The sequence below is a fragment of the Pararge aegeria genome, chromosome 22 (genome assembly GCF_905163445.1).
Source record: "Pararge aegeria chromosome 22, ilParAegt1.1, whole genome shotgun sequence".
Lineage (NCBI taxonomy): Eukaryota > Metazoa > Arthropoda > Insecta > Lepidoptera > Nymphalidae > Pararge > Pararge aegeria.
This window is the reverse complement of record NC_053201.1, coordinates 7233664-7248822: the sequence shown is the minus strand read 5'-3', so window position 1 is coordinate 7248822 and position 15159 is coordinate 7233664. Positions and strand designations below refer to the sequence as shown.

The window sequence follows — 15159 nt, the reverse complement described above, 5'->3', positions numbered from 1 at the left end:
AACGAGACAAATTTGATCAGTTGCAGCGTTCTAATTTTGGCTTTTTTGACAATAATATATTGTCAAAAGAACATTGTACTTATTTGGCATGTTCTGCATACTGGCACGAAGTGTGGATGGTTAGGTTTGTTCGTACACTTAACAAATATGTTTGCTAAAGCAGCGTAATCGCATAACGCAGAGTGGTTCCTCTACAACGCATCTATCGATGTAGTTAGTGGGCGGAGACTTTAATGATGTAAGCAGATTTATCATTTTTTGCCATAGTAACTGTAAGTATCCTAAAATAGTTTTATTACCATTTGACCTTAATGACCGAACGGCAGCCAGCGAAACTGTGGTGTAATAAAAGTCAACAATTGTATTTAATTGACAAGTGTAAATAATACAATTATTAATATGTTATGTGTAACGTAGTTAAATATGCCATACGATATTATTTTTAGTTACGGTTGTGTGATGCTCGAAAGATCTGAATATACATACTTTTTTTTTATTTTTGTACCTACATAAATTATCCGTTGCTATGCACATAATATTATATTTTTTCATAAGTAAGTATTGTATTATTTAGTATTTTATTATTGCTTTGTTGAATTAAAAATGAATTTAACATAGACATATTCAATTAAATTAACAGTTTATCTACCTTACCTTTCAAAGATGTGTGAATTTTTGTAAGATCTTGAAGTTCAACCAGAATTACCAATATTATTAAACTGTGAATTCAGTTTGGAATTTTGTTATATAATTATTATGAGATTAAAATAAAAGCTTGCTTGAAAATTGTATATCAATGTTATTTTCTATCATGGTCAAAATTGTAGATGCCACTAAAAGAAAATTAAAATTAATTAAATTAGTTTTTTGTAGTCAGTCACATTGTACATTTTTATTTTATATATTTCGTGTCTGGATGATTGTATCCAATATTTCTTTATTATTTTGTATATTTTGGCCACTGGAAAATCGTTCTCATTATTTATTAATTGCTACAATCTTATGAATTATGTTAAAAGATGTTCTTTTTTTCTTTAATATTATAGCCAAAGGCTTCTATTTTATTCGTTTATTTTCAATCGGTACCGGAAGAGTTTATATAAATTATGTACGTTTTTTATGAGTTTAGTTCGTGTCATTTATTTATAAGTAGTTTTTATTTTGGTGGGACCATAATATTAAGTGCCTTAAGTATTCTGAACGTATAAATAATAATAAATGTGTATAATACGTCAATTTATTTATAATAAATAATAACAGTTCATAAATTTCGTATAATTAATAGCACCATAAAATATCCAACTTACGTCGTACCACTGTTTTCTAATTTTGGCTCTGATCGTACTAAACCGATTGTATCACAATGGCAGCTTTTGTTCATCATGCTTGGTCACTTTTATACGAATATTTAAAATTAAATTAATTCAGACAATTGATGTCTGTCTTTATGTTGTGGATGAAACTGTCAAAATCCCGCCAAATAAAACATTTTTCATAAAACACATTTCGAATAGGTTTGAATTAAGTTTGCAATAAAACAAGTATATCGTCACATAGTGAGATTTATTATTTGAACAAAAATAATCTATATTATACGTAGGTACTTAAAATATTTACATTCGCTTAAATTACAACTTAATGTCAACATACCCTGTTCGCTTTTCAACCGTTGTTCAATAAAACTTTGCGGTGGCAAGACTTCCCAATCTGTGATAATAATGGCATTTTTAATATATATATATATATGTATGTATATATATATAAACGGCGTAACTAAATAAGGGTCAACAGTGGAATCTCAACGGTAAAAAACGTGTTAAGTTATACATACAGCCTAAACTAAAAAAAAAAAACAAAAGCCCTCGAAGTAGTGAAATCCTTTATAAAAGAAAACAGGGAAAAGGATGTCAATACAGCGTAGCGTCAGTTAAGGAGGCCCTGACCGGACATTTTGCTTAACAAAAGTTATCTGCAGATAATAATGGCACTATTAATTCTTCTGATATTCTAAGATTAGCTATAGCTTTACCTAAGCAGTATCTACAAATATTCAAACAAAAAAAAATTTTTTTTTGATTCATTTAATTCAAATAAGTTAGTATTTAGGTGTAGATATTGCAAAGATTTTAGAATAGTAATTAATAGTACGACGATTGTAATCATAACGCGCTAAACCACTTTGCGACGTAAAATTCATCCCAAAGGAGTCCAAATTTACGTGCCTTTAGGTGCAATTAAGATATTAATGCCAGATTAGAGCCCAGTATAGTTTAGGATTTATATATAACAATTACAAGGGCAATGCTTATGCCAGTTTCCACTTAACCTAGGAATCGCCTTAATCGATGGCCTAGTGATTTAGGTGATTCCTAGAGAAAAAACGTTTTACGTACTGAGATGTGATGTGTACCGACGTTAGGCGCCTTCTAAGGTTGCGACACCGATTCGGCGGATCGTTAAGTTTTATTGACTCACACAAAACTGTCTTTTTCAGATGAAAAAAATTAAAAATTGTTTTTTTTTTTTTTTTTTAATAACCTTAATTTCAAACTAAAAATGAAAATAATGATAATACAAACACAAAATACCACCTTGCGGCAAGAACCATCGACAAGTTAGGCTATATGTTGCCTAGTGAAAATCTATTGGTAAAATGTATGCCTTAGTATCTTCCTTGATCAGTTCAGTATCAGGAATAGACCAACCAGTGAAATTGGTTTAGTGACTTAACTTAGATTGCAAAAAAAAAATGTTGTCTGAACATTTTGTCCAGGGTCGGAATTCAGATCATATCCCAGGGCGCTGCGATATGTAGTATTTTATTTAAATTCTATAAGCCTCTTAATATAGGAGTAATCTAACATAGATCATGTCTATAAAGAAATAAGGTGCATACTTTATTGAGTCGATATCGAGACTTGTGTTTGTATTGACTAAATTATGGTATTTCTAGCTCAAATAGTTTATATTATTGGTCTATTGCTCTATTGGCTTTGTAACTTTGACGAAATATTTTATAGTGATGGCATGATATGTTTAGTTTCGTCATTTTTCGAAATAAACAAAGTGATTAAATTGAAAAAGTATGCTTGGTTTATTCCTGCAAGTCTGAGCTCGATTGAAATCAATAGCTATCTCAAGGCTTCACGTCGCCAGTCAGTAAAAAAATAAGGGAATTAGGTGTTACTGAAACACGTCAGTCAAGTCACGGCTGGTGAGTCTGCTACGATTTTTGACTGATCGGTGATTTAACAGAGATGTTACTGACGTGTGTGGTATAACCGTTGAGCCCAGGGCTCTAAGACTTTAAACCAGACACTCAGTTATAACGAACAATTGCACTAAAGGTCGATAATTTTTCTTACAATAAAACCTACCACAACTTGTTGAAAAGGGAAAAGAGGGCGAATACAACTAACAAATATTCTACTATAAACAATTACGTTTCTAATAACACAGTCCCGAAATATTTCCTAACATAAGATCGCATAACTTATCCCCCTCCGTGCGTGCACTCGATAGACTCCTACTTTTACAGATATTGTGTCTATTTATATTGACATTCAGGTACATGAAATATGTCAGTAAGGCCGAAAACATAATTAAAACACCAACTTTATTGACATTTCGCGACGCATTAAAAAAATACCCATGTCTATTTTTTTACCAACAAAAGCACGTGGATCGATTGTGTATTACGTCACTAGGTAACAATACCATGCAAGAAAGTTTTCAGGAAACGCAAAAACGCTCTCTACCGTAAGTTTTATGCAAAAATGCAATGAAGCATAAATATTTCTAAGAAAAAGATTACATTTTAACATTGTAGACAGAATTTAATGCGGTTTTTCATAAAATAATAAGATTAGAGATTTATTTTAACTCTTATAAACTATGCTTTTTTTATTTGCCTGAGCAACCTTTGTTGACGGCTTTGGGTTGTCGCGTGGCTTGCCAATAGTAGGGGTGTTTTAAGTGTGTCTTAAAACATCGAGGGTTGGTAAAATAGAATTAAAAATAATAGATCATTGAAAATATTGTATATTTATCTCTGTAGCACACTTACAATATAGAGTAAATTGAACTCTTTACGTATTAGATAATATTGCTCATTTTGATCTCTAGCAGGCTCTTCTACTTGGAATTATTAGTATTTAAGGCAGTTTAATATTAGGTACTTGTTGACAATGAAGGAAAACATGGCGCGGGAACCTGTAGGTATGCCAAAAAAATCTCCATAATGTTCTCAAAGGCGTGTAAAGTCTACCAATCGGCACTTGGCCAGCGTGGACTACGTCCTTAGTTCTTATCATTCAAACAGAAGACCTATGGTCTATAATAGGCCGGTAATGTGCAACCATGATAAAATATATGCGACTGCTTCTCTTTGTTTCGCAGTGTTTCAGTAGGTACTTCAGATTAATCAAACATTATAATTCGTAAGAATTCGGTTGCTATTTATTTGGTAACTACTCGATTAGTTCCTACCTTTTAATCCCTTTTAAGGTTTCTCTGAAGGCTTTGTTATGATGTATTCAAATTAGCCAAAATATTCTGCGCTTCAGTTGCTTAGCAAATTGTAGTTTTTTTTTTACATATACATTGGCTAATTTGAATTGACCTTAAATTGTAATGATTCAAGTTTGCACCAATAAATTCATTCAATGTATTGCTAAATTCAAGTATGAACATATGACCTGATTACTTAGTTGTTTTTTTAATAATAGTGCAATTATTTGAGATTTCTACCTTCAAATATGTGCGAGAAAGAGAGAGACAAACAGAAACGCCGATATATTTACTTAAATGAAACTTAAATAACGATTTAAGTAAATTTGCTAATTAAATTCGTAAATTATAAAAAGGGGCAGTAACGATTTGCAGTAACATAAACATTCAGATACTTAAATCTGAAGTAATGTTTTGTAAGCGAATCGATTTTTATTCTCTTGTGCGGAAGAAAATTGATAGCTTCAATTGCTAAATTAAATTTAAAAAACATAAATTTAATTTACATAATCTCTAGCCTCTGCCTCTTAATATACAGGTCTTATAACCTTAACAACTTTAAAGCCACGTCCGTACCGACAACAATTCATATGCAATACGTGTTATACAACGTCTGAATAAAAACCGAAATAAAACTTCACAGGCTTTAGAGGTACATTATGTACTGCCTCTGAGAATTATCTGTGAAACCGGATACTTAATTGTTTTTGACTAAACCACTGCCATAGATTTAACCGAGATGCAGCCCTAACATAACATGCAAAATTAAAATAAAGTAGCTCTTGTCACTTTACTCTATTATAGTACCTCTACTATGCGCGTGTCGGTCCTTTATCTTCAATAGGGTTGTCATAAGTAAACACTTAAAATCTTTTGAGTTCGTTTGCATGGTAAAAGGAAATGGGTTCTTTTGTTTTAATATTTTTACAGGGTTTCTTTTGCATCCTGCAACATTATTTCGTAATTCGGTTACACGTTTTATACAGGTACATTTGTAACAAAAACGCTGTAACGGCATAATTTTTGGAGAATACTCCAAAACGATTCGGTTATCTCTGCATTTCGTAAATGATTAATTTTCTGCTAACACAAAAGCACATCTTATGCTCTTAAAAGTTCTGATTTCTACTTGGTAATGGTGGAAAATGAATTTATGCTCGTGCATAAACGCATTTTTAACCTATCATAAGGACAGGATTTCACTTTGCGACTTAATTGCTTTATTAACATTTCATGAATAAAGATTTAATGATTTAAATAATTTGTTTATTTTTTCAGAAACTTACTTAAAATATCAACAGTTATAAAAAATATTATTTTATGTATTACAATCTACGATAGTGAAACTGCTCTGTTTTTCCTTACTCGAGAATGTATTAATACTACTTATTTTTAAAGTTCCGTGTCCGAATGGTGCCATTGGGACTAAACAATCGCTGTCTGTATGTGCGGCTGTCAGCAAGTTGTATCTTATGAACGGAAATAGGTCGATAACTGCTATTTTCAGCGAATTCATAATGCCGCTATGACAGCAAAAAATAAAATCAAATTTCGACTTTAACTCCATGTTATCACGGTATTTCATTTTTAATCATCAAAATACCAGACTATAATGGGTGCCGGCTTATCGCTTATCAGTCCAGACATGGCTTTATATCTCCCCGAATACTTATAGCTACATTACACATAGATAACACCGCTTTGAAAGCAACTGAAGCTTTGCATATGTAAAAATGTGATATTTATACAAAAAAAAAAGCATTTATAACCGCTTACTTTGCGATCAATAACCTTATTTACAATATACACGATCCCAGGGACGCTGTACACTTATGTGGCGTCAGTGACTTAGCGCAAGCTAAGGCCAGGGCGGCAGTTATCAGGGGGCATATTTCGGGAAACAAAAGTCCCTTGATATATTTTTTTTATCCTAATAATTGACGGATCAAGCCGTTGGGCTACCTAATGGTTGGTGGAAAAATTCGCTTATAAACAGAGCAACACTTAGCAGAACAGGGTAGGTATGCGAGGAATACGTAGTATATTTGCCCCCGTATAGCCGCCCTTTGTCCATCAAACTAAGGGGTAGGTGTTAAGCCTCTACGGTTATCGCTATCAATCTCACTACCATGTACATATTTTCCACGCATCATAAGTGCCATCTATGGGCCTACTAGAATAAAGATATTTTTATAATGTTTTATTAGTGTTTTTACCAACACTTGGGAGGAATTATCAATTTTTATAAATTTTAAAATGCATATAAAAATTTTCGGAACCGACACGATTTGAACCTGCGAATCTCTGGCAATCGCGGTCTGAGCGCTTTTTTCCAATTAAGCTACGGCTCTCCAACCGTCGATGCAGAAATAAGTATATACCATTCACATCAGTCTTGTAATTTTTTTATATGCATTTATAATTTATAAAGAAGATATTTTTGACTTTGCATGTGCATAAATATTCATATATAGGATGAGATTGTTTCAAAAACATGAAGTAGCAATTTTGTATCGGCCGGCTATAGCTCACGCTATTTCGCTGAGTGGCGCGCACTCCAGTCAAACATAAAGTACTGCCTGCATGACTTAGTTCGGAAGATCACGAAAAACTAACAATATCAGTACTAAATTTTGGATAGAAGCAGGCGTTACTTTGCGGAAATCCATGATATGTTATGAAAATTAAGCTTAATTTGCTTTAGTCCGCGAAAAGCAGGAGAATCTGTATGCTTCGAAACCGGAGCATCCTCAGGAGATGTTGACTTTACAATAGTAAATTTTCCTGAGGATGCTCCGGTTTCGGAGCGAAACGTGCGTCGAGGGTACATTGCAGAAGACATGTTTGGTGTGGAGTATAAGGATTAAAGAAATTATAAATCACACCATACAGATTCTCCTGCTTTTCGTGGAGTATAGCAAATTAGTCTTAATTTTCATATCAGTACTAATTTTTTTTTAAAGTGATGACTGAAGGTAGTCTATTCCTACAGGGCTGATAATGGCGTCATGGTTTGTCTACCGTAATCATACTATCTGCTCTCACGGAACGGGTTTTTAGGAAAAGCCACTCAAAAAGTCCAACCCGCATTAGCAGTGACGTTTATAGGGAAACTATGGCTTGTGATCGACCGTAAGAATAGGATGATTTCCTCCGAGCTGGTTTGTTACTCGGGGACCAAGGTTCGGCCATTCATCTTTGCAATTTTTATATATACAGGGAAAAAAAACCAGAAAGTTCGTATAATTAATCCAAACAATTTTACTTTTGTTTAAGACTTTTTAAAATCCAGTTTAATTTATTTAAATAATGTTATTTCTGTGAAGTATACATACCAAATATATATATGTGGTTCGCGCGCTGTTACCGATGTTACATTACAGAGTAGTAACAAGTAGTGTAACGTAACGTAAAATATTGAAATGGAATTCACCAACTGTCGGATAAAAAAAAGTCGCAGAACAAAAGTTGTTAGTTTAAGTGTAAACAACTACAAGCCGAGAGCTTTCTGGTATTTTTTATTTAACCCTGTATATGTCACTCATGTGTCAAACTTGGATTTGATCCATCCATCCATCTAGTTTGTATACATGGAGACCGCCACACATTCCTGTTTGCGTCCTGCGTGCGACCAATCACAGGACTTGCTGAAACAATCGCGATTGGTCGGTAAGCACGTTACCGCGGATGCGGATTGGTCGCCTCGGTTTACTTTGCCTTTAGACGGATCATTTATTATATGGATTTAGCTGAATTCATACAATATATAAAACTGGATCTAAGGACTAGTACACGACTATGTACTTCCAAGATTCAGATTTTATTTGGGATACATATTCGCTAGTCAATACAAGACTGGCGTAGCTCGTTTACAATAAAGAATCCCACTGGCGGCGCTGCATTATAATACATTTTATGTAAAGTTTACGAGCTTTAAAATAAGAGAAGTCCAATATATACCTCATCTGTAAAGAAATAAGACGTTTTATTAAAATAATAGTGAGTCGATTATTAAACTATAGATCAGCTTCGATAAAAGATCTCATGTAAAACCTTGATTTATTCTTCTTTTGTATTAATATTCTGTCATTAATAAAATGATTAAAGTAATAAGTAAATAATTTTTTCATTTTTATTAACGAAACCCTATTTTTATAAATAATTTTCGCCTCGAATCTCTTGTATTAATTACAAGTTTTATCTACTGTCAAGAAAGATCACATCCGCTGGACGTCGCGTGGCCAATTTTTTTTTTTACTAAATAGTTTTTTTTATCGCTTATATAAAAATAAATCATAACCGTTCTTTAGTTCAGGCGTTGAAGTTTAGAGTAGACGATTCTCACATTAACTAGAAGGCATTCTCTTGAAGAGACCATTTCCTGAGCGCCAATTTTGGCCACATCTACTACAAAAACTGATGATCACTACAACAAGATATGACACGCAATCGCGACATCGCACCATGTGGTATCAGGGATTCAACAGTCAAGACCCCTCCCCTATAAAACCTCTCCATGTACTCCACGAGCGCACGTCTGCGAGCTTCTTCCTATTTATTTCTTGCCATTAGAAATTAAAAGGTACCAAATATAAGTTCGGGTACTCTTAAGGAGATAGCTAATTATACGCGGTACCTACTATCCTTCAACTCTTCAACATATATACATTTCATATTATTGCTTGCATATTAAAAGTTATGTTAAATAATATTTGCTGCTGCGTACAAAATACGAACGCGAAACTACTCGATCAAATAAAACCTACAGGAATAAGCATCTTATTTCTTACAAAATAAGGTTTATATCACACTGTTCTACTTATAATACATATGATTGCCGCGCCGCCTATGCAATTGGAAGCTTTCATTTAAAATAAGTTTCATATTTACATTTAACATGGTCTGCCATTAGTCGGGCCTGTATATGGGAATTCTTGGTATGAACTCTATGAGCAGCACATACTCCATCATTGAGGAAGAGTCGCAGTGCTGCTTGGTGAGACGCCATCGGAGCCCCAGCTTGTGGTATAGCCGACTGTTCTCCCATTCCAGGAGTTTGTTAAGGGAGTGTTGGGTCTGTAACACAAACAGGATTTCGAATCTATTTTTTTTTTCATTGCGAATACGGACAAAATTCGGTAGATAAATACATGGACGTTAAGCCCTTACAGTCCTCTAATCCGCACTGGGCCAGCGTGGTTGACTACGGCCTTTATCTCTTCTTATTGTGGGAGGAGACCCGTGCCTTGTTTGTTGCCGGTAATGGGTCTATCTTAAGAAGCCCTTACAGAAGAAACTATGTTGCGCCAAATAGTCAATCTAGACCAATCTTGGAAGAATTTTGGCTTAAATATAGCTTACATCTTTTGGATAGACGTAGGAATTCATGATACTTTTTATTTCAATAGAACAAGCGGAAACTACTTCCGCAGAATATATAGTCTTTGGGCTTAGCGGCAAATCGATAATGACAAAATTTTGCACAGATATATCTTGAATAACTGCATCGTTGGTCTAGTTATTACCATGTTCAATTACGGATCTCGAGAATCTGTGTTCGAATCCCGGGTTTAGCAAAGAATTTTTAGGTATTGTTCTTTCTGTTAAAGAATTTTCAGTACCAGCCCCGTGCCTCGACGAGTCCGTTAAGCTGTCTGTCCTGGTTATTATTACTAACTTGTGATGTTAGTCGTTAAAGCCCACCAATGCATTGGAGCAGAATGGTGGGCCCATGCTCTAAAGCCGTCTCTTCTGTGAGTGACAAGGTCTGTGCCCTGGAGTGGGTTAATACGCTGCGGTTAACTTTAATCCTGGAGACATCTTAGGTGGGTCGATATCGACATTAACAAATCGCTGGGGTCCATCAGTTGTTAATGAAAATAAGTGTAATTACACAATTTTACGAGCACAATAATTACAGAATGACCTCGGACACATTCTTTTTTTTTGCTTCATTACAAGTAAGCCCCGATGGTAAGTGATGATGTGGTCTTAGATGGTAATGGGGGTAGTTATATTAAACTAATACCCCCTTTTAACTACCTTAATACGCCTTCAAGAATTACAATGCATCGACTACGCTCTAATGAATTGACATTGACTATTTATTAGGCAATTTCACTTGCTTCGACGGTGAAGGAAAACATCGTGAGAAAACCTGCATGCCTTAGAGTTCTTCATAATGTTCTCAGAGGCGGGTGGAGTTAAAAATCCGAACTGAGCCACGGCTTAGCGTGGTGGACTACGGCCTTAACCGTTCGCATTGTGGGAAGAGATCCATGGTAATAGGTTGATATGATGATAACTATGCTCACCCGCTTGCTTAGGCAAATGACGGGCCATAGAGAGCATCCGAGGGTACAGCAACAGCACACGCAGCCGCAGAACAGCCACTTGACGTTGACGGGCAGCGTCTTCTTGAGTACGCAGTTGATACGCGCCACCGTCGCCTGGTACTCTTCGGGCGCCACGCGCGACTGCAAGCCCGACGGGAATTCACCGTTGAAGCGGTTGCTCAGACCAAAGCTGGAATCGGTACGATGTGAAAAAGTTTAAATACATCTTCTGTAGCCTAATAATTATTCCTTGCTGGAGACATCCTCTAACTCCTCTCTCTATGAGACAGAGATTTAGAGCATAGGTCCCATAATGCTATTCCAATGCAGGCTTTCATTATTAGCACACATGAATAATATTGAAAAAGTTGCTTTATAAGAAGGGTGGACAAACCCAATAGCACCAGTATGGTAGGTACTGAAAATTTCTGAATGTCACAGTTTTTGGCCCAACCTGGGAATATATCCTCGTATTAGTCACCCAATAGCACCAGTATGGTAGGTACTGAAAATTTCTGAACGTCACAGTTTTTGGCCCAACCTGGGAATATATCCTCGTATTAGTCTATAATAATGCTAATATATTAAAGTACAGAGTTTTATTGTTTGTTTACTTGAGCGCAATGATCTTAGGAGCTACTGGTCCGATTTCAAAAATTCTTTCAGTTTTGCATAGTTCATATATCGAGAAAGGCTATAAGACCAAAAGGAGCATAGCACCAATGACAAAAGTTTCAAAATGGTTTTTTTTTTACCTTTTAAGAGCTTCCGCTGCGTGAGCTGCGCAAACGGTTAAAGTTTCGATAATAACATGTATGACAAAGTTTTTCCCCTTTAAAAGTTCTAAAAACAAGTCCGCGACAGTATATGTCTATCTTGCTATGTTTATCTAGCGGTCCCTCGCGACTTCCACCTTAGAAGTCGGAGGGACCGCTAGTATATAATATAAACAGGGGATGATATTAATGATGATGCATGAGCTCAGCATAACAGACTAAAAACAGTAATAACTAACACTAGGGACAGAACAAAATTGTAAATCTGTATCTTATATCTTTAAATGAGCAATTCTTATATATATATATAATTGGAATCTCGGAATCGGCTCTAACGATTTTAATGAAATTAAGTAAACAGCAGGTTTCGGGGGCGATAAATCGATCTAGCTAGGATTCATTTTTAGCAAAATGACATTTTCTTCGTGTTTTCCTGCAATAACCGATTTGGTGCAGAAGTTGCATGGGTCAGCTAGTGTATATATTATGACTTTAATCAATGCTCAGTCAATTTTTACATTTTACCAACACAATATTGAAATATTGTGTTCTGAAAAATGTATATAATATATCACCAAATAAGCACTATCATTTATTGAATTTAATGTGTTAAAAATGTTTAAATTGGTCAAGGAAAAACTGTGCATTGAATGTACTTTTTATGCAAATCAATTTGAAATACTAAACAATGGGGTTTAGATAACCTTGGATTAGAAAACTGTGCAAATGCTGTATCCTTTAGAATTGAAGTGGCCTAATCAAAAATTAATGTTTTTTGATAAACATCAAAAAAAATAATTAGGCATTTATTAGGTTTTTCGATTATGATATTTTAAGCTAAGCATTTAATGCCACAATTTTTATGGAACATTCTATGGTTTACTACATAGTTTAATGAAGTTGCTGATAAATTGGAGCATCCATGCCTCACAATAGGTAATTATTGTGTTTATAATGTGATAGACAATATGACACAACAATGATTCATTTAAACATACCTACATTGTAAAAATATAAACTTACATAATATATGTATAGAACATTAACTAGCTGCCATGATTTCCGCCTGCACTGAATACAATTACACAGTCACTTTTTTCACAATTTTTGTAACAACTTATGTTACTATTTATTAGTGAATATTTAAACAGCAAAATATTATATTTCTAAATAATATACTATTGAATTGTTTATGTTGTTACTGATGCTATTAATTGCCATACTGCTTGTTTATAAATACTTTGTACTTTAATATTGTGTAAAGAGTAAAGGTTAAATTGTTATTCAGATTTATTAACTTGTGTGTACATTTTAATGAGGTTTAATTACTGCACTTGTGAAATTGAATATAAAACATCCAATGTGGAGATAACATTTAATTTTTCATCATAGAGAATATTGTACAGTTTGTCACAAAATTTAAGGGAGCTAAAAAAGGTTTCACAGAAATCTATGTAGGATAATTTAAAAAAGACGGCCTAGGTTTTTGAAGAAGATTTAGAATGTTACTGACTGTAATAAATAAATAGGAAATTAACTTTCAACAAGCTACTATATGTTTTTCCTAGTTTTAAAACTAGATTCTTTGAAGCTTATCTTTAAAAAACAATTTTTATAATTTCAAGAGATTTTTTACAATTCAATTATTTCTTTATGTTAGTTTAGCCTTTCTCTTTAGTAGCCAACAAAGAACTTTGAAACATAGTTATACAGTAAATCTGAAATAACAATGGCCTTTTTTGACAGCATTCATTCACAAACATACCGCGTAAAAACAAATGAATGCTATCACCAAGATAGTTAAAACTATTCTATATATTTATTAAAATTTATTAATAGAAGCTTGGTATTGGGCCACAAATAACTAAATTGTTGATTTGTGGCCCAATACCAAACTATTCCTGAAAACAGAATTTTAGTAAGCTGCCATTCTTAAAATTTTGACAAATGATTCAAAAATGTGTATGAAATTGTTTTCTGAGATAGTTTTGCTTGATTGTTGATATTTCTTGTTTAGAGTATTGTTACTAAATAAGGAATCTTAGATAAATGTAAAATCTCAATAGATAGAAGTACTTAGTTGATGTTTCACTTATGATCAATTATAATACTGAATTTGTAATTATGGTGACCTATATTTTAATGTTCTAGATATTAGAAATTTTTACATATTATAGGCTATAGATGTTCTAGTTAAAAATGAAAGGAACCAACTAAAATCTCCTCTTATTTATTTCAATAACAACTTAAGCATGTGTGTAGAAAAACTAAAAATGTAAACAATATAATTTTCATATCCAGAAATGTAGGTGATTAAATAGTAGCTATGCTCTAAACTAAATAAATACAATGGAAATTTGGCGTCTGGTCAATGTCCCTATCCAAGAAATAATCCAATGCTGCAAACTTAAGACAACAAAGACCCAAAAATAGCATACCACTTGGCTACACCAATACACCTGGTATTAACGGTGTTTTGTACATGAAAACGCTTTGGCTTTCAAGTGGAAGGTAAACAGCTGATAAAAAGAAACCTACACTGTCATGTTACCAGCTCCTCGGACCACTATTGGGTCGGGCACTAACGTCACATGCATCTCCTCTATATTCTCCTCAGGCTCCGTCTCGTCTGGATATATAGCGTCGAAGTCTGCCATTTTAAACACTAACACAACAACACATACACTTATTCTGTTTATTAAACATAACAAAGAACACTGTTTATTAGATTTTTACATTCATTACAAAAAGAAATTCGAAGTGACGTTTCCAATACAAAATACATAAATGTTGCCATACTGAACTATTAACTTATTCGGAATGTTTTCAGCAGTTTTTATTTTTGAAATGAATGAGAAGGGTTTTATATTCCATAAAAGCTCATTGAAATGGCTAACGCAATATTGTTGAAACTGTTGAACTACTAAATGGTAATTTAAATATTTATTTCTAAGAATTATTTAGACAAATTACATAACTACAAATACATGAGTTGCCACATTATATTAAATCAGCTAGTTCCAAATATCAGTGCTAGATGGCGTTAAAAAAATATTAAGTTAGGGCGGGCGAATATTAACTGTGGGAGCATGCTAGAGTAACTAAAAAACTCTTATCAAACTCAATGGATAATAGGTACCAAATGCTGTCTAACTGTCAACTTATGGGCACTTGAATTGCTAGACTTAGGCTAAATACGTTCCGGTTCCTTAGTCACCAGACATGAGGACCATTTATTGGGACATGACATGAAATAAATGTTTGGGTTCAGCAACAGGTGCCGCAAATAGTTAGTCCTCACATAGGTAGTATATTATATATGTATATACCTTACTTTAAGCCATTTTCGGAAAGATAAATTGTAATTTCAGGTTTTGAATTAATGACCTTATACGGCTCGAAGCATTTGCGCCATTAGATCACGAGAAGAAAAAGACTCGTACCATAAACTACATTACTACCTAACCAGCTACTACAGCAAAAAAGTGTACCTACCTATTTTATTCATAAGTATCAGTACCAAGTAATAATGGCATCGC

At 33.9% G+C, this 15159-nt stretch overlaps 1 protein-coding gene across 3 annotated transcripts; it reads right to left on the bottom strand.

Annotated features, from left to right (window-relative positions):
* Positions 1-1555: 1555 nt before the first annotated feature.
* LOC120633675 (cysteine-rich hydrophobic domain-containing protein 2) lies at positions 1556-14388 on the bottom strand. 3 transcript variants are annotated; one of them, XM_039903985.1, is made up of 4 exons: positions 14159-14388; positions 10824-11034; positions 9400-9585; positions 1556-1707 (listed from the first exon to the last, which is right to left on the bottom strand). In XM_039903985.1, the coding sequence occupies exons 1-3, from the start codon at positions 14275-14277 to the stop codon at positions 9418-9420; spliced, it is 498 nt and encodes a 165-aa protein (XP_039759919.1). In that variant the 5' UTR covers positions 14278-14388; the 3' UTR covers positions 1556-1707; positions 9400-9417. The 3 variants fall into 3 exon arrangements, with proteins under 3 accessions (XP_039759919.1, XP_039759918.1, XP_039759917.1); XM_039903984.1 differs by lacking the exon at positions 1556-1707 and adding an exon at positions 7581-8474; XM_039903983.1 differs by lacking the exon at positions 1556-1707 and having other exon boundaries at positions 7581-9585.
* Positions 14389-15159: the final 771 nt, after the last annotated feature.